The sequence below is a fragment of the Haplochromis burtoni genome, unplaced genomic scaffold (assembly GCF_018398535.1).
Source record: "Haplochromis burtoni strain Fernald_Lab_line unplaced genomic scaffold, NCSU_Asbu1 Contig_3, whole genome shotgun sequence".
Lineage (NCBI taxonomy): Eukaryota > Metazoa > Chordata > Actinopteri > Cichliformes > Cichlidae > Haplochromis > Haplochromis burtoni.
The window spans coordinates 6,594,723-6,615,026 of record NW_024582364.1 but is presented as its reverse complement, the minus strand read 5'-3'; the positions used below and the strand labels follow the sequence as shown (position 1 = coordinate 6,615,026).

Below are 20,304 nucleotides of genomic sequence, written 5' to 3'. Positions count from 1 at the left end.
CCTTACAACGAATCCACATTGAAAAAGCCTTGGGGAGTGGGAGAGAGTGATCATCTGCTTCACTGTGCCAAAAAATACATTTATGTGTGTTCACGTGCCTTCTAAAGGGACAACTCCCGAAGAATCTCTTCTTTTTCAAATTCTCTTCAGCGCAAAACCACCCAGGAGTGAGAGAATCTAGTAAACTGTGTGATCTGAAACACTGCATGTCTTTCTCTCTGTTTCACTGTGTGGAGCGCAAGGGAGAAAAAGGAAATTTGAAGCAGCAATCCCACTACAGCACCTTTGGGCAGCCCCTTGACCCCACTTTGAAAAACACCTGCGTAGGCAGTGTTTGCAGGCCTCGGCTCTCCCACTGAGTCACCCACTGGTGTAATACGCGTGGTACATAGCTGCTGCTTGCTAAATGAAAGTGATCTCTGCACCACTGCTCACTCTCCCTTGGTGACACAAAAAGCCAATGTTGTTGTTTTTATTTATTCTTTATTACTTATTTTTACAAAGATATTTTAGTGTAAAGACAAAAAAAAAAAAGAAATCCACAGGGTGCCTACATGAACGATAGCGCTGTCTGAATTTAATCTGACCCACGTGCTTTGAAGCAGAGTGTTTCAGGACACGAGTCTGCAGTGGAGCAGGCATCTGATCCTTCCAGTGAGAGATCTGCTTTGTGTTGCCTCTGCAGCGGCAGCCCCGCCCACAGGTGCACCGCCGCATTTATTATAGGTAAAGGAAAAGATCAAGGTCGAATCTTCGGTGAATTTAGGAGGATTCAAAGGGGGTCACGTGATGGGTTGGGCCTGCAAAATGCATGTCTCCGTGACAAATGCATCGGCTGCAAATGATCCTCCCCGGATTCAGTGGCGGCTGTTCCATTTCCAATCAGTCCTCCAACTTCGACAAAGTCAAAAAATAAGAAATTGATCCCGAAGAGGTGCAACGAGGAAATATCCCAGGATTTATGGGTCTTCTTCTTCTTTTTCTTCTTTCTAATGAAAAATGTGGCTTGGTATTCTCCATCAGTCATGACCCTTCATACTTCCTGTTCTGTATGAATGTCAGGGCGTATATGAAGTTAATGACTATGAAGGTGTAAGCCTTGATAATGTCATCATGGAAAATGACAATAAGCACGTGCTCTAATCCGCATACAATTAAAGCAGTGAAAACAGATTGGGCGATGTTCTGAACTCGTGAAACTGAAACCTGTTGGCAGCACGCTGTAAATGTCAGTCGTTATTAGTTATAAATAAAGAGAAAGAGTATGATGGCGGTAAAGCTGCTCACGGTAAAGAGTTGATGGTTAATTCAGAGCCCATGACGAGGATGACTGACATGAAGGCAACCCGGCAAGGTGATGAAACTGGACATTTTACACTCATGCTGCCTCAGTAATGAAATGTCCTTTTCTCACTCTCGACACTTTCGGATAAGAATTGCCATGACTACAAGGAGCGCCTGCTGTTTTTATCGCTGCTGTGCTGCCCTCTACTGGCCACTAAAGAAACAACAGTGCCTCTTCACAGCATCTTTTTTTTCCTCCCCTCTATCTGAGAAGCCCTAACGTTGAAGTTTGCTGACTTTATAGTGTAAGTTATTTTATTTTTTATTTGTGAAGTGCAAAGATGTTAGCACAGGAAAAGGAGGAAACTCTCAGTAACCCCATTAAAGGGATCTTTCCCGTGAGGGTGGTTGTTAATGTCAGGCTTACCTGACATTTGTTGTTTATTAAACCATTTGAAAATCAAATCCTCAAGAGACTTTTTTTTCACTTATGTAACACACTCCGGCATCTTTCAGTTGGCCGACCTGGTGCAGGCTGTCTGATGAAACACTGCAGTCTTTATTTTTAGGAAATGGCTATCTGTGGTCTGAGAGACCAGACGGAGAAGGGTTAGATCTGTGCGTGTAGATCCATTTGCGTTGTTATTCGCTTCCCGTTCCCACGATGCTTTAAAGAATCCCTCTGTATCCTCACAGACAACCACATATTGCTTTGTATTCTCACCCTGTCTTTATTTAAGTCTCAGTCTTCCCTGGTCGCTGCCACCACCACCACCACCCTCCCCACCCCATTAATCAGTATTGCGTTAAATGACAGCATCTGTCTGATCAGGGAGAAGAAGTTATACAGTATTCCCTGCACCACGGCAACATGGGCAACAGGGTATCTGCAAGCCATTTCACACAAAGAATCATTTTCACAGCAGCACCATGTTGAGCACGGAAACTCTCGCACTTTTCGCACAGTGCAAAAGCACCGACAATGAATTTCTGCCTCGAGTGCTGTGAATTGAAGCTCTAGTGCAGGCCTATTTAGTGCTGTACATTTTGTCTCTATTCACGTTAATAAATCAGCAAATTGCTCAGTTGGGCTTTAAAAATACAATTTGCCCAACAAGCTGATGCAGAAAGGAACAGACTGCACACCAGAATATATATCCTCCCCTTATTCCCATTATCCAACGGAATGTAAATTACTACTGTTATCCCAAGTCATGAATATCATCAACTCCACCACTTCACACGCGTCTTTCAACTCTGGTGGTTGCATTCAAATGACATTACCCTATTATCAGTGAGGTGTGACTTATTGGCTGTTGACTGACTTGACTTGATGCCCGCATCCCCCCTCGTCCCTCGCATTAATTAATCATCGAGTCTTAACCACCAAAACTTAAAAGAATAATTTAATTAAAACTAACCTCTGGGGCTACAGACTGTTTTTTGAATAATAGACTTTCCCCCCCCTGGTGTTTTTGGAGGGTGGAGGAGGAGGGTGTGGGCCTTCAACGTCATTCCAAGGGAGTTGCAGTGATTGCGGACTTCCCTCAAAGTTCAGTTGCCGGAGTCAAATCAGCCACAGGGGGAATGTAACTTTGGAGTTCGAGAAATTTGCGGATGGTAATAACAGGGTAGTTTGTTTTCTGTGGTAGAAATATTTATTTTAATGCGTTTGTTAAGTATGAAGCACAGGCGTGGAGAGATGGACCGGCGGTGGGCAGTTTTCACACTGATTTTAAACTTTCAGCTCACTTACGGGACCCCTTCCTCTTACGGCTTGTTCCACGGGTCTGCAAACACTGGACCGGTACACAGACACAGGACTGGGTAAGCAATGACTTTTGTACAGTTTAGACGAGCTCTTTAAAACTTTCTGTCTTTCAGAAACTAATAAGTGCTTCATGACGGGTGTTTCTGCTTAAAGGTAACGCTGCGCTTTTTTTCTGCCAAACAAAAAAAAAAAATCAATCCAGGCTTCTCAGTTACCTGAATGACCTGAGGATTTAGCCTCTTATGGTCATATGTAGTTTGATAGCATTCCCCGTTGTTCTATCAGCCTGTGACTAAATTTGGCTCGAGTTCGCCAGTGTTGCCAAAAGTTGGCGATAAGGTGCAGATAAACCCTGGAACGTCGCTGATTACCTCCAGTCTCTTATGTACAGCAGACCACTGCATTTCCACGTTTTCTGATAAATGAAAATAGACTGGGAATGGACGTCTGACAAAGATCACTGCAACGACGCCTTTAGGGAAAGCTCATAAACCATATGGAGCTTGTTATGGAACTTTTATAGTCCAGCTGCGTTCTTTGGTAGGCTATATATTGCTCTAAATTAATTGCCACTTCTTGCTATACATGCTTAAGTCTTTGTTTATCTCCCTCCTCAGGAACTGGTGCGCCTATATGGTGCAAAAGAACGTGAGCTGCGCCGTGCAGGGGAGTGTGGAGAGCTTCGAGGAGCCCGTGGTGGCCCCCTGCCCAGCCTACCAACCCGACTGCCAGCAACAAGTGGCGTGAGCATCCGGGGAGAAGGGGTTGAGGGTTCATGTTTAGATGCATGTGGCAGAATAGATACAAAATGTTTATTTGGGAGAGAGCTGGAGGCAGAAATGTTCACAGTGGCTGCAAAGCTTCATGGGAAGAAGCAGAAAAAGTACAGCTTTTACAGCAAGTTAAAAAGCCAACTGAAAATAGGCAAAGGGAGGAATCTGTGGGTAAAGCTAGTAAAGAGGAGAACATTACCCATAGTTTACTCATTTCTGTCTGTTGTTGGACTAAATGACAAGCCAGGCTGAAGCAAGTGTTACCAGAAAATCCCCAAAAAGTTCAAAACGTGATGCAACCATTAAATGAGACAACAAAGCTGCGCTTCTTCCAACAAAAAAACTTATGGTGACATATACTACGTAGAAATTTATGTTATGTTGCCATTTTCCATAAGAAGCTATTGTTCAGGTTCACAATAGTGCACACATGGGCAAAATAGGGCTTTACGGCCACAACTGGACTGCAGAGCATCTAAATCCAGCCTGCAAATTGGCAACCTGTCCAGGGTGTACCCAGCCTCTCGGTCTCACCCAGTCCCCTGAATTCAATAACTGAAAGAAAATGAATACATGGATGGATGGATGGATGGATGGATATTTTCCTTGTAATGTGTAACCATGCTATTTGCAATTATAGGCCCTTCTCTTGTCTTAAAAACTCAAACTCAGTATCGGCCTGAAAAAAAAAAGTTGTCCAGCTCTGCTACAGTAGCTGGACACTGCCATCAGGCCTGCACACACCCTGGTTAGTTTGTCAGTATAAGTACTTAAACTAGGCCCAGAGGTTTTCCCAAGCACATGTATAAATGGGATTAACTGTAACTGCCAGCTGTCCAAAATAAAGACTAATATGATGAGAATAAGTAAAATAAAAAAAAGGCTTATAACAGGCAAGTGCTAATATTAATATATATTTGAGCCAGTTCACATTTACTTTTTGATCTATTCCTTTTTTAATTTTCTGCATGTTAAGGTTTGACTTTGTGTTTAACATTTCACCTATAGAGGACATCTTTATGTATCTGCATGTTTGTCCATCTAGTCCTTTGTTCAAATGAGTTATGAGACTCTAACAGATGGTTGACAGTTGCTAATTTGTTAGCATTAGAAAGAATTTAGCCCTGATTAAAACATAACTCAATGAGTTGCTGTAGCTTTCATAACTATTATGGACAAAATAGACTTTGCTATGAGTTTATCTGACAGGCAATTAATCTGGAATCGCATTAGGGTGGCATAGGTTATATATGTGTATAGGTTATACATTTATATATAAGTGTATAACCTAAATACCCATGAACCTTTGACAATATGAACATATCACAATAAAAATAAAACTTTTCCCTAACCCATTTAAAGTTAAAAGACTTTGATTACCACATCCAATCCCCAAACTTCTGCACTAAACAAATCATTAACTGATCATTGTAAATGGGAATGTCGGCACCAGTGACTGGAATACTTTTAATTTTGTACTGGAAGATGCTGTGTTGCAATTTAATTCATTTTTCTTAGTGAATCATTGTTAGTCCTTAAACACATGCTATCTGTGGTTCTGCTTTGTGATCCTCTTGCACAAACACATGGATGAGAGCCCCTGCTCTGTGGAAAAGATTCCTGGAAGCTGATCATACTTAGGTCACCAGATTTCCAGGCAAGAAGAGCTGGTCATGAGAGGAGACACCTCACCTTATGATACACAGCACTGACTTCATGTTGCCTCATGTTAGGATTAGATTTACTTTGTAGATCACAAGCAGACCTTAAAGTGTTGTTGTCACTTGCTTTCTTCTTTTGTTCCTGCTTATTGAGAGTGAACAGTTTTACCAGTGACAGTTGGGAAATGTGTAAAGATGATTGTTTCAGATAGTAACTTTCCAGATGTTTTGCATGACATGACCCCTGGCTTCAGGGAAGTGATATCATCCATTGTTTCTTTGGGAAATGCTTTCTTTGGCTGGAAAGCTGGAATTTTGACATAGTGAAGATTGAAGGAGAAGGTCTAAAATATCTATGTTAAAAAAAATCCCCCAAAACAGATGTTTTGGTGATTGCAAGAGTGAACCAATTAATAGGTTCTTTTTTTTTTTAAGTAGTGGAGCAGTTTAGCACGGAACATAATAACACTGATGACACATTCCTAAAGGTCTGGATGTGATTTTGAGAAAGTCTAGTGTTTCCCATTCATATTTATATATGCTCAAGACTTTGAGACTACATCCATACTGTATGTGTTTGAACAACAAAACTCGTTTATTTCTCTGCTTTTTGTTTACAGGTACAAAACTCGATTTCGACCCACATACAAGATTGCTTATAAGACGGTCACAGAGTTAGAGTGGAGATGCTGTCCTAATTACCAAGGTCCAAACTGTAAAGACTCAAAACCAACCCCTAACCGGCAAACAGTTCAGGGAACGCAGCCTTACCGCCCACCAAATCCTGGACATACAACCAGACACATACAGAGTGAGAAATCAACTTTATACTAACAGTATTTTACTAAACATTAGTATGTGCCACTAACAAAGTAACTTTTACTTATTTATGTTATAATTCATAAGTTATTTCATTACTCCAGGGCCGGAGCGAAGAGAGACCCCGCAGCATGTGACAAGGCCTGGTGGGACAGATAAAGTGCATCTTCTGGAAGGTGAAGTTCAGCGTCTGTCTCAGACAGTCCTGGATCTCCAGTCTGCTTTGACAGGGTTAACTGCAAACCTGCAAGAGGACACAAAGAAGATGCTCATGACACTTCTAAACAACATGCGCCCACCAGACAGTCCCACAGATACAGCTACGGAGGAGAACCCGGCCGTTTTGGATGGTCATCAGGCCACCAGAGGTGGGATGCCAGGACAGAAGGACATAGAAAAAATAGTCGCTCGTTTGGATGATATCAATAACGCGCTGCAAAGCAAGGATGAAGCTTTGGAAGACCTAAGAGGAATCACAACAAGTCATGAGGGCCAGATACGTGTCCTCATGGATGCCTCTCAGTCTCAAGCTTCACCCATACCGGATTTTGATGTTATACAGACTTACATTGATGGAAAATTTGAAAGCCTAAAGAAAGAGATTGACCAGAATTTGGAGGAGCAAATGGCCAAAGCTCAGAGCTCATGTAATGACAAGCTCCAGAAGCTGCAGAAGACCTGTGAAGATAGCCATGATGAAGTTTTGGACAGGTTTACCAAGTTGGTCAATTCCAAGGAGGCTGATCTGCGAAAGGAGATCCGATCGCTGCGTCTAGACTTGGCTGCTGCAGATGGACCTGTGCGAACCCAAAGGCAGACGGATCCATCCAAAGAGGAAAAAGAACACGGTGACCATAAAGACCTGTGGCGTGAGATTGATCGCATTGCAGAGGCTCACCGCATCCTGAATGTCCGCATTGACAATGAGCTGGAAAATCTGTCTGCTCCACAAGAAAGCATCAGCGATTTTTCTGTATTGATTGAGGAGCTGGAGGCACGTATAAATATCACAGAACTAAATGCAGAGACTCACTGCTTCTACATCGAGGAAAAGCTAACCCGTACAATCACAGAGGAAGTGGCAGCTCTTCGGACGCTTCTGGATGGACGTCTGAACGGCATGGAGGACCAGTTTACGAACATGCTGGTGGAAATGAGCCAAAACAATTTCCCTGGGGAGTTTAGTGACTCTATTAATGCCATCCAGTCAGAAGTTAACAACAACAAGCTCCTCCTCCAAGGTTTGGATGACAAGGTTAACACTGTTGGAGAGTTGTGCTCTGCAGGATGTTCAGGCTCACAAAATACCGCAGGACAGGTAACTTCTGCACCTAAACTTAATGGTCTAGAAAACATTTTGAAGGACCTGTATCGGTACAGAAATGACCTGGACGTCCTTCACACAGATGTGAGTTCCAACACAGCCAAGCTCAGCCAACTTGAGAATTTTGTTCAGAGGTACTCAGGAGCAGCAGAGAGAAGTGTGCAGACAATGGATGACTTCAAGAAGGGACTGAATAATCTTGAAAACAACGTACTCGGTCTGTCTGGCGCTGTTACTGGTTTAAGTGATTCCTTAGGCAAATACAACCAAGATATGCAGAAAATAAACTCAACATGCTGCTATGCTGAGCAGAGAGGCGAAGGCAGTACAGCACAGGACAGCTGGAGTACATCTGAATCCACTCAACGTAAGGTGGGGGAGCTGGAGGACAGACTCGATACGCTTAGCAGACAGGTGTCATCTGAACTGGGTGAATGTAAACAGAACACACAGGGTGTTTCTGATGGCATCTCCGCTGTGGATGGACGTGTAACCCGACTCGAAAAGGTGTGTGGAAGGTTAGACGGAGTTTCTGCTAACATCAAAGACCTGAAAGATGGGCTAGAGAGACATGTTGCCGGCCTGCGGGACTGCGTCGACAGAATGAACATCACATGTGGAAATCACGGAGCAGAAATCAATGCTCTGCAAAAATCCTTGCAGAAGTTTCAGGGACAGCTATCCGCCATGGCCAAAAGTGTTTTGAAGGACGGCGGTGACAAAGAGCCAGGTGAGTTGATAGCAATAAAACAGTTCAGTCTTCTTTTTTTTTTAAATCGCAAACAAACTTTTAATGGACAGCTGTGACATTCCTGTCCACACATTAATATGGTCACACCCAAAATGAAGCTTAAAAGAGCATAGTAACAAGCACTCTGCTCATCGCATCAACCAAACACAACAAAATATGAAAGTGTTCACAGCTTTTTAAAGCGTAAACACGCAAAGGCTTTAAAAAAAATGGCCTGACAGAGTCAATCACTTAAACATGAATCCAGATGCATTCTTCTGGAAGTCTTTCCTGGAAGACATTCAGTGTTGCACTCATTTTCCCAAAAATAATGGAAATAGCTGTCTAAAGAATGCAAAGTCAAAAAAAGATGAAGTTCAGACACTGATTACTTTAATCTCTGCACACCAGTAGAGTGCTGCTAACATGGACTAAATGTCAAAATATGAGTTCCAAAAGTTGCCTGAATCATCCCCCCCCCCAATTCTGACTTGGAAAGAGATGGAGAAGGAGACCTTACAGACGCCCTGTGAACATCTGACGCGCACTTTGATAGGAGCACAGTGACACTTTCAGAGCCTAAAGGTGAATACGGGCATGTAGGTGGTGCTTGTGAAATGAAACAACAGCAGCTGTGGCAGCAAATGGCTTTCGTGTGATCTGTATGGCAGCAAAGGAGTGATACTATCAGATTAATGAGGCACAGTAATGAAAAGGGTGTGCTGGAAGTACAGTATGAAGCAACGAGAAGAGTACGCCATGTGCCTTTTGTAGCATTTACAAGTCGACTGTCTCAACTAGCTAGCAGGCTTTGCTTCATTAGCGGGCAGAGTTATCACGATAGGGAATCATGACAGTAATTGGAGTCAGATTATGGCACAGTTTAGCCACTTAAGGGTCCATTAGTTCAGGGGATTCCCACATTAGTGCAGTCAAGCACTGAAATTAGCCAGAAGAACCCAAGTAAAAAAGTAGTGGCTACATGCACATAATCCTTTTTGTCAGCGTCCTGCCTAGTTTTCACTATCTGAGTTTATCAAGTATGATTAACATCTGTGTAAACACAAACTTTTCCTGTGGATAATCTCCACATAATGCTGGCTTGGTTTACGTGAAGGCTTGAACAGCTACAGGGTATTTCTCAAAATGGGAGGGCACAAGTTCACTGAGCCTCCCGTGCTTGCCTCCAGCATGTCATTCAATATGTCCCAGCACTGAGAAGCAGAGGCCCACATTAGAGACTTCCTGTGGCTTAGATTTGTGTTGTCCCAGGAATCCCCCTTTTTTGTACAGGCAATGAAACATGCAAATGAAATCTGAAAATTTTTACAGCCATTCCAGTGCCTATGATGATTTACTCACAGTGTTACGTGCCTTGTTACTCCGTGACGTAAATATCACTTAAACACTCAACAGACTGCTCCTTCTCCCCCAGTCCTTTCATGAGTTGTGAGGTCTTCTTTCTTTCACCATAATTCCCCTTTATTTGCAATACCACAGAACTGCGGACCTCAACCTCAGCTCCCAGTCCCTCAGTACACATACCTCTACCCCTCCCTCGTTTCTTTCTCTTTACACATGTACACATACCAGCCTCGAGAGATTCCCGCAGGGTGACCTAAGCCCGATGTGTGGAGTCTGGTCCTCATTAAGGGCCCTGACTCACCGCTGGAGTCAGTCTTGATGGAGAGGGGAGAAGAAGGGCTCCACACCCAGGACCAGATGCTTCAGCTACCCTCAGCTGTGATGTCATGACTGGGGCCCCATTACCAGTCCCTCCCACATTATTCTCCAAAACAATAGAGCGATAGGGAGCTGCGGAGAAAAGCGGGCCGATGAATTGTACCCATTTCAGCATTTGCCAAATATGGCCTGTTATTTCCAAACAAGGATGTTTGATTTCATTATCTTACAAGGAACATTAAGCTTGGTTTATAATCAGAACCCCCACTTCCCACCTTTCCAACTTCAGATAGAGGGTGGCTGTGTCAGCTATTCTTTGCAACTTTCTGAGACAGGCAAGCTGGCATTCACAATCACTTCTTACTGTGATTGGCCTCTTGAGGTGAGAGAGGAGCAGGGAATTTTAAGCTACCCAGCATTTTCTTTAATCACTCAAGTTTGTCTGCTATTTGTGGCATTTTTTATATGTCCGTTTTAGCAAAGAGACATTTATCGCTTGTGTGCACCATTATTTCAGTCTATACTGTAGCAACCTGCTAACCTAACTCAAATAGGGAGAAAACGGCTAGCTTGGTTCCAAGACAAATTAACTGCAACTTCCTGGAGTGTCAACTTGTTGCCTGGTAACTGGTAACTGGTTTCCCCCCATAACATGCTAAAGTGTCACTGAGTTGCCATTTTTCTACTGATTTAACAAAGATACAGCTTGTTAAATAGAACATTTCTGAGAAGCTGGTCGGCAGGACACCAGGCAACCTGTTTCAAATTTTTCTTCCAGCCTACATTAGCAAACTGCTCGAGGCAACTCACCTAAATCTCAGCATGAGCAGAGTAAATAAGCTTACTGTATTTCTAAAAGTGTCAGAATTTTTCCCTTCAAAGAGTAATCTCATTTTCTTTTAGTCCTAAATCCCACAAGAGAGGGAGTTGGACTTTGTGGCTCGAGATTTAATGGTTACTTCAAGTTTGGAAAGGAGAGAAATTGTCTAAATAGAGATAAAATATCCACAAAAAATCCCTGCTCTGTGGGTGTGGTGGTGGCTGAGAGCCTACTGAAATGTTTCCTCTCTGTGTTTGAGCTCATATTCTCCACACAGTCATATGAGGACCCAGAGGAGGCTGCAAACAGATGATGTGTTGTAATAACATAACTGAAAGATTGACTGGAATAGCTTTGCCCTTACACAGCGTGACTGTTGAATTGGAATTGTGTGACTTTAGTTTTAAAGTGTTGGCACTGCTTAGCCCTCAGCAGCTGCTGCTGCTGCAGAGGTCTGCCACTACTGCTTTTGTTTTTTGTATCTAGTTGCTTTCCCTCTGAGAGGGAGTTGTGGTTAAGAAGAAATTACTTTGTGGAAACATTCAAAAGTCTGTGATCTACCAACGAAATCTGAAATTACGCAAGAGATTTCAATCTCTCAAGAATTGGCAAACTAGTTTCATACAGTCATGGTTAAAAAAAAAAAAGGAAAAAGGAAAGTACAGCCTTTGTTAAGTATAAAGTTTTACATATCAAGATATTTAAAAAAAACTCAAGTACTTATCAGGTCTTAAAATAAGGTAAATACATTCTGCATTCTGGCTAATGACACGGTGTCGTTAGCCAGAATGCAGAAGCAGTATATGAAAAACTTGTTTCAGTAACTTGTTAAGTCACCTTTAGCAGCAATACCTCAAATGAAAGATTTCTATATGACTTTATCAGACTCTCACATTGTTGTGGAGGAATTCTGGTGCATTGTTCTTTTCATTGAGGTTTTCATTCATGCACAGCTCTCTTAATGCAAGCCACATCATTACAATCTGAACTTTGACTGGGTCACTGCAAAACCTTGATCCTTGTCTTTTTCAGCAATTCACCGTCCTGTTGCATGACCCGGTTTCAGCTAAGCTTTTATCTGTCTGACAGATGGTCTCACATATAACCAGTGTTGGTCAAGTTACTTGAAAAAAGTAATCAGTAACTAATTACTGATTACTTCCCCAAAAAGTAATCCCGTTACTTTACTGATTACTTATTTTCAAAAGTAATTAATTATTTAGTTACTTCGTTACTTCGTTACTTTTTAAAAACATGATTTACAACCTGAATAGGTGATAAAGCGATAGATCTTTCAGCCCAATTCTACTTTTTCTGCATAATCCATCATACAAAATGTAATCAAATGGAAAAGTCTCTTTTTTTTAACTTGTTTTATTAGTTTTAATCTTTTAACTTTATGCATCAAGCAAACATTAAATGATATGCACCATTCTCTGACTTGAAGAAATTAGTTTAACATTTAAACCTATTTTCTGCACATCCCAGCACATAAAATAAAATATTTTTTGTGTTTACACTCACTCTTTCAAATAGATGCAAGTAAAACACAGCAGAAAATAAATAAAGTCAAAGACTCAGCGGTCCTTTTGCTCTATTTTCACCTGTAAAGCAGGAGTAGGGTAGGCGGAGGTTTATCCTGGTGCAGGTGAGCCGCAGCGGTCAGTGGAAGAATCCGCGAGTTTCTCTGTGAATTTCCCATTACTGCGTTGCGCACTTGGTGCTTGTTTAGGGGGGTGGTTTCGCTGTAAAAAGAAGTTTTCTTCCCACGCACAACGAACACTAATGTTTTTGTCACTTTTTATGGAATCAAACTCAGAATAAGGTCAGTACTTCCATGCTTTAAACGCTGCACGCTCATACTGTCTCCCGTACTTGATATATTATCCATTGTTGATCTGCACACAGCTGTTGTCTCAAACGTCGCACCCGCTTACGCCATCGTCATGAGACATTCTCACAAAAAAATCACGGTTTTAGTAACGCAGTAACGCAGCGTTCCTACAGGAAAGTAACGGTTTTTTGCAGTCACTGCATGGTCTGACTTGGGGGAAATTTACTGGACATACACTCCTAGGAAGATTGGCAACTGTCTTGAATGTTTTCCACTTCAGACTGAAGAATAATGGACTTCAAATTATTTGGAAATAGCCTTATAGATCTTCCCAAATCATCGGGTAGCAACAGTCACTTTTCTGAGATCACTGCTGATGTCTTTCCCCTCTTGGCATTGTGTTAATACACCCACGAATACTCCAGACCAACAAACTGCCAAAACCTCTACTTTTATAGAGGCGCTTACACATGATCAGTTAATCAAGTTCATTTGATTACCAACACTTTTGTGCTACTTATCCTCTTAATTCCTATGGAAGCAGAAAGGGTGTACATAGCTCTCTGCGCATTCATAATGATCCTTTCATCTGAGGTTTTATTTACCTCATTTAAAAGACTGGGTTATTGAAATGATGTCCTAATATGGAAAACCTTAGAAATGAATGAGTGTACTTTTTTTTTTTAAACCATGACTGCATATGTTATTAGGAAATTTTAAAATATGAAAAAAAATACTTCTGTTTCAAATTTATTTAGTGACTAGCCAGAATTTTCATGCTGAATTTTACAATTTAATGTGCAATATGTTTTTTTCCTATTCCTTTTTTTGGAGATAATCCCAGCCCAGCTCAAATCACATCCCTGTTATTTCTCTCTGTTTTCTCTGAGTTGCTCACTTTACTCCCTTGTCGCGCTGCTTCTTTCCAGCTTTTACTTTCAATTTGTCCTTCCAAGAAAGCCAGAGGACTTTCCACCTCTCTCTCCGCCCTGTCCTGTGAGTGTCTAGCAATGGACAAAGGCAACAGAAAATTAAAAAGGGAAAAAAAATCACTGTTGTTTTAAAGCAGGGATAAATTAAGGGCTTTGATTTCATGGATCAATGCTTTGCAATTGATCATTTAGGCTTTATATTGAAGAGACAGGCAGGAGGATTAACTGTCTGCTGTGATGAGGAAATACACACACACAAAAAAGACATAAAAGGCCTTTTGAAGTCTCAGGTTGTCTGATGGGAAAGAATGGAAAATTGTAATTGACACCAAGGCGCACACTCACATATACGCACTGTATAAATTTAGTCATCACCAGAATTTTGAGGTGGTGCCACAATTTCCCCCGATGAGATATCTGAGTATGTGAGGTGAGGTGTTTCCAACTCTGACCCAGGAGCCCATCTGGAAGTCTTCAGAGGAGACTCTCATACACAAGAGGAATCCCAGAGGTCTGCCATGCAGCGCACAATTTGAGCCTCCCATCATAAATATTACAGTAGGAAAATGGGGTGGAGGATGAAATTGTGTCCATGTGCATAGCAAGAAAGATTAGACTCTGAGTGATGCATTATTGTAAGTGTGTATCAGCCACTCCCTGCATCGTGACCCTTCGCACCATTGCACGATCAGACTGTCTGCCGCAATATCCCATGACGATTTCAGTCACTTGTGAACACTCACGAGATGTCACCCAGTTCTGCAGAGGCGCAAGTGACTAAAGCATTGCCCTTTGGTGTCTCAGTCTGCCTGTAAGCAATAACATCTGGTTTTGGTGACGCCTTTGGTTGTACCAGCATGCATATGAATGTGTGCGCTTTTCTCTGTGCTTTTCGAATTCGCGGTTTCCCCCTCAGTGAGACACAGGCTGAGAGCTCATGGGAAATATGCACTCAGGCAACCGGCACCCTGGAGAAGGCATGGGGAGGAAATGAATGAGAGATTTCTGATTATCTCAGTACAACATGATTGCTGGGTTTAATTTGTTTTTGATTATACAGTACATGTGGTTTCTGAGTAGCTTGGAGTAAGAAGGACGAATTTTGTTGACGGGTAGATGATGTTTTATTTGATAAAACCAGAATGCCTGATTACTTTTATAATCCAGAGTAACAGACAGGCTCTAATGTAATATAGTTGCTTTCAGGTAGGATTGATCACTGGCTGAATGTGCAGTTGAATTAACAGTTGACTTTTGATTTATTATATTTGGCTGCAAGAGAACTTACAACTGTTATAAATGATTTTTTTAAAGCTATGGTACAGTACTGTACAAAAGTATTATCTTTACACATTGCTAGGAAAAGATAGCTGCAGAGATTTATTGAAATAGGTGCAAACATGGAGATATAGTACATAAGGCAAAAAGACAGTCTGTACATTTCTAATAAGCCTGAAAGTCAGCAGAGCAGGAACTTTCTTAGGCAAACCTTCTGGTAATTTCTTTAAGTATCTTCAGGAATACTTCTCCAGGCTTCTTGAAGGACATCCAAATTTTAAAATATGAAAATCAGATGTTCTGAAGGAGGCATTGAATGTTGAAATGTGTTGGTATTTTTTCTGCATTCATAATTTGAACAATTTGACAGGATCCACAACACCACTGGCTAAAATTCAGCTCCAAATCATGACAGCGTCTCCATCATGTTTTACTGATGGCTCTCAAACTTAGAATCCAAATTTGAAATTTGGATTCATCACTCCAAATGTCACTACTGATTTTCAGTCCAGTTCTTGTGTAGTTTGACAAACCTCAGCCCCTTGCTTAAGATGGATGGATCAACTGAAGTGTCATCTCTGAGATTCTTGGTCAGGTATTTGCTCTATTTATTTTCCTGTTTCAATTTTTCATAGCTTCCACTAAAGAAATGCAGCCGACTGCAGTAACAAGGTGCCTAAAGATAAACTGAATATCAGTTATTTGCTGGTTATAAACACTGGTTCTTCCCTTGAATTAGATTCATTTTTCATCCTTGTATGATTCATAGGTCAGTATTAAATGGTTCAGCAAACAAAAACAAACAAAAGTTCCTCGGAAAATGTCAGGTACCAGGACTGGACTGTTAATGAGTGCGAAAAGGAGATTTATATGTCTATATGTCTGAAATGTTTTATACTGTGATGGTCAACATGGGGGCATGTTGCTAAATTGGTATTTAGCTCAAATCCTTACAGTGGATAAATTCACCCATGAAGCTGCCAGCATGGCTGACAATGCCAGGAGGAGCACGACAGCTGATCTGACCATTAATCATGATCTCTGTCTCTTTTTTGTTTCATTTTCCAAGGAATGACCGTAAGACCAGGACCAGAGATGCCTGCGTCTTTGCCAGACAGAAACAGAATCCAACAAATCCACATTCCTATCATCATCGACCCTGTGCAGACCAACCCCAGAACACCATACAGCCCAGGCCAACCAGTGCAGCCAAACACACACAGAAAAAACATCAGCCCGCCAAGACAGCCTTTCAGTCCTCGGCAACCAGGTGTGCCGACTGTGCCCGAGATTTCTGTGGTGGAGATGGGAGAGGCAGGACCTCCAGGATACAGCCGCAGGGTGACTGTGCGAAGAGGGTCTGAGGACTCTTCCAGAGACCGTGTTAAAGGGTTTGCAGGAGCACCAGGCGAGTAGTCTTAAGGTCCATGATGACCTCTGGTATCGTCTTAAGCATACAGCTGAAAATCCACTATGAAGGTGCAGGCCTTATTTTATGATGTGTATGAAAATCTGCAATCTAATTAAGTCTAACTCAAGGCCTCTCGAATTTACGGCACAAAACTAATTCAGTTGTATCTGAAATACAAATCCAACTCTAAAATTCTAAGGGCAAAAAATCATGCTGTTTTTGTTGCTTCTGCTACATGCAAGGTAACAGACCCAACAAAGGTGCATCACTCCCACATCACTATTTGAAACATGAAGGATTGCTGCAGTCAAGGGACCTTTTTTAATCAAAAGCACAATATTTTCCTAACCCTGGCCAAGTGTGTTGAAATGCTGGGCCAGGGTTAGGAAGTCAAAAAAATGCAGCAACAGCAAGTAGAAAAAAGCAAAGCCAAGTGAAAAACACAAAGTAAACTCAAGTCTAAGTTGGAAACTTAGATGGATCTGTCCTGCTTTGTATCAATAGTTGAGGCTGGTGATGGTGTATTGACACACTTTGGACCCCTTACGACTTAATGAATATTATTTAAACACCACAACCTATCTGAATATTGTTGGCTCGAATCATCTCAAACGGGTTTTCTGAACCTGACAGTGACGTCACTGTACTCAGATCTCAATCCAATAAACCACCTTTGGGATGTAGTGGAATGGTAGCCAGCATATCTGCAGCAACTGTGTGATGCTGTCATGTATATATGAATCAAAATCTCTCAGGAATGTTTCCAGCACCTTGCTGAATCTGTGCCATGAAGAATTAATAATGCGTGGACAGTTGTTTGTCATCTATGTGAAGGTTTTCATTGGGTGCCAAACCAAATCAGAAGGAAGAGGACGCCGAACATAGATTTAGGCAGTTTGGGGTTTAATTATTTAAGCTGTATGTAGAAAGATTAAATAAAATATCAAACAAAACAAAGGCTTTGTTCTAGCCTCAATGCTTTTTGGCAGTAAAGGAATAGAGAACAGCCTACGTTAGTCATATTGTTACTGTTTACTGGTAGTGTGGGAGAATTAGCCAGGGAAATGCCAATTAGTCTTACCCCCCTTACTTGTAAAACAAAAAAACTTAAAATTCACCCACATCTTTGGGCTTTTGGATGGGATGTGAGATTTGTTTCAGCTTTTCAGTTCTTTATTGTTGCATATTTTTTCTTTACTGCCATCTGAATGCTTGTCATAGGTTGGTTTTTAATTCAATCTGTTTTTGGTTAATAATAAATACATTTAAATGTCAGTCTTTGTGGAAACTACGGATGCTTAAATCTGATTTTAGATGGCATTATCTTGAAACAGCTGGGAAAAACAATCTGCTTCCAAAAATCCACAATTACGAAGTCTAGAATTCTTGAAGTTTTGTTTTGATTTATACCTTCTCTTGGAATCTCTCACACAGTGTGCCATAAGATCCAGATGGAAAACCAAAGAACTGTATTTGGCAATACTACAGATTGACCCCGTCTCTTCAGATGACAATAAAACATAATATTTTTGTCATCTGTTTCTCTTGCAGGCTATCCTCCTCTGAAGCCTGTTTCTTTCATGCCTCAATCAGCCAGACGCCAAGGTATTTTACCAGTTCATTATCAAGTTACATCACATGCATCTGCAGGCTTCTTCTACTGTATCAATGTAAAAGAAGAAGCATTGGAAAAACTGTGAATAATTTCTAGTCGGGGAGTGCGAGGGAGTGGGAACTGGATGTGTTTCTTTAAGGGTGTGTGGGCAGATTGTGCAAGGATTTTAGTGCGTCTGCAAGCATTCACCAGAAAGTTTTGTATTTTCTTTATATATATGTACACGCACACCAATGACAGATTTATAAGTATAAAGATATAATAATAATAATACATGATGTATTACATATTATGTAATAATACATAATGAGTTAACATGTACTGTGTGTGCCTTGTAGCTCTTACAGCAGTAAAGGTGCCCTGGAACCCGGTTTATCGAGCTCCAGCTGATTCACCAGGTAAACCTGTCCATGTTTCAGCAAGGATTAAAGGCATTACAAAAAGAATTGAATTTATGATAGATACATATTACATACATATTGATTCTGATCAATTTAAATGCAGCAATCATGTATTCATTTATCCATCAGTTGAAACACTGATTGACGACATTCCTGTCTGTTTGCATCCAGTTTCAGTCGACAATAGCGCTTTGGCAGACACCTTCTCCTTCTCTGCCGGCCTCACTCAGCAACGTTTCTCTGGAGATTTTGGAATCATTCGCTTTAACAGAGTCCTAGTAAATGACGGAGGACATTACAATCCCACCACAGGTAGATCCACACATAAAAAAACAGATTCAGTATTAAAAGGATTGTAACATTTGCTGGTATCATTGTGATACGTTGATAATACGCAGATATGTCGTCTTTTTGCATAAAAATGTGCTGTTATTATGAGCCTGGGCACTTAGTTGTGCTTTGTACAAACAAACAAATAAATAAAACATTAGTTAGGGATTATTTTCAGTTGTGGATTAATACGAAATGTGTTCTCTCATGAGTATTTGAAGCAGGACTGTGAATATAAAGATGATTCAAAATAAACTGCAGGACCCGTGTTTGTTATAACTGAGGAATGACTCACCCAGCACAGCAGAGTGGCTAATTGATGTGTTTTTAATTCTTAATTGGGTAACAATGAAGTCCTGTGACACAGAGGAATTGGATAATTCAGGCTTTGGCTACAGAGCCAAAACTCATTAGGATCAATTCATTGCAGGTCCATGAATAGGGAAGAGACTTAGAAACCAAGAGAGTACTAATCAGTAACATTATTGACTGAACCCAGGCTGAATCATTCCTGTCCTCACCCTCAGGGATCTTTACTGTACCGCTGGATGGCCGATACCTGATTTCAGGTGTGCTGACCGCAAAGCAGGGCGATCGTGTAGAGGCCGTGCTGTCTGTGTCTAACCGCAGCGTACAGAGGCTACAGAGCTCAGGCCTGACTGGTGGTAATTGTGGCTGCGGGGGTACAGCATCCTTTAATGTAATCCTACCGCTGAGGAAAGGAGACCAAGTGGCTATGGTAAGAACCGAAGGTCAGCTGGCCACAACCGAAGCCAGGGAGATCCTGTCCACCTACAGCGGCACCTTTCTGTACCAGCCACAAGCCAAAAGATAGCTGGAGCTCAGGTGGAAAGTAACGACGAGGACTACTTTGTTCCCAGACATGTGGACTGGAGGAAATGTTGAAGTGTTGAAACCACATTTTTAAAACAAAAAAATTATTTGCTGTGATGCAGCTGTTTTACCTGTGTGAAGATCTTTAGTTATAAATTCAGTTAAAAAAGCTGTTATATGGAATTTTCCAAAGACACCGGATAACAAGAAGCAGGATTTGTATCTAATATATTTATCAAGATGAATGTTTGTACCACCTATTGTAAATGTCTTGTGTAAAAGTATAAATTAACACTTTTGTAAATTTTGTTTTAGCAGCAGCATTCAGAGACTTGGCGTACAGCATGGTCAACAATCATTGGAGCATATTTGTAGGTTAGCTGTAAATATGAACTAACGTCATCTTAAAAGTGCTCTGGGTGATTAGGAAATCTGCACAGAGAGATTAATGAGGAAAGGAAAGACTTAGCAACACAAGATTTTATTAATAGTACAAACTTGGCTGGCTTCTACTGAAAAATACATGGTTAGTGAGCCCCCTCCTTTTTTTTTTTTTTTTTGGTGATTATGTAAAGTGGGTGGGGATGATAAATAAATTCCCCCTTTCTCACTCCTGAGACTGACTAAAATTTTCCAGCATCAAACTGTAAGAAGTATTTAGCTTTCAGTTCAGCCTTTGTTAACCCTTAAAAAGGAAAAACTGATATTTTAATTAAAAGCTGAATAAATAAACACTCTGGATTACCATTTTGTATGATTCTTCTTATCTTTATATTATTTAATAAAACCAAGCAAAACCTCTAA

The 20,304-nt window shown here is 41.2% G+C and overlaps 1 protein-coding gene across 1 annotated transcript; it reads left to right on the top strand.

Moving 5' to 3' along the window:
• Positions 1 to 2,808: 2,808 nt before the first annotated feature.
• Positions 2,809 to 20,244, top strand: emilin2a (elastin microfibril interfacer 2a). Its single transcript, XM_005912441.2, has 9 exons — positions 2,809 to 3,111; positions 3,673 to 3,798; positions 6,110 to 6,300; positions 6,413 to 8,362; positions 15,979 to 16,317; positions 17,872 to 17,925; positions 18,274 to 18,333; positions 18,508 to 18,648; positions 19,194 to 20,244. Exons 1-9 carry the CDS (start codon positions 2,951 to 2,953, stop codon positions 19,499 to 19,501), a joined length of 3,330 nt encoding a protein of 1,109 aa, XP_005912503.1. The 5' UTR covers positions 2,809 to 2,950; the 3' UTR covers positions 19,502 to 20,244.
• Positions 20,245 to 20,304: the final 60 nt, after the last annotated feature.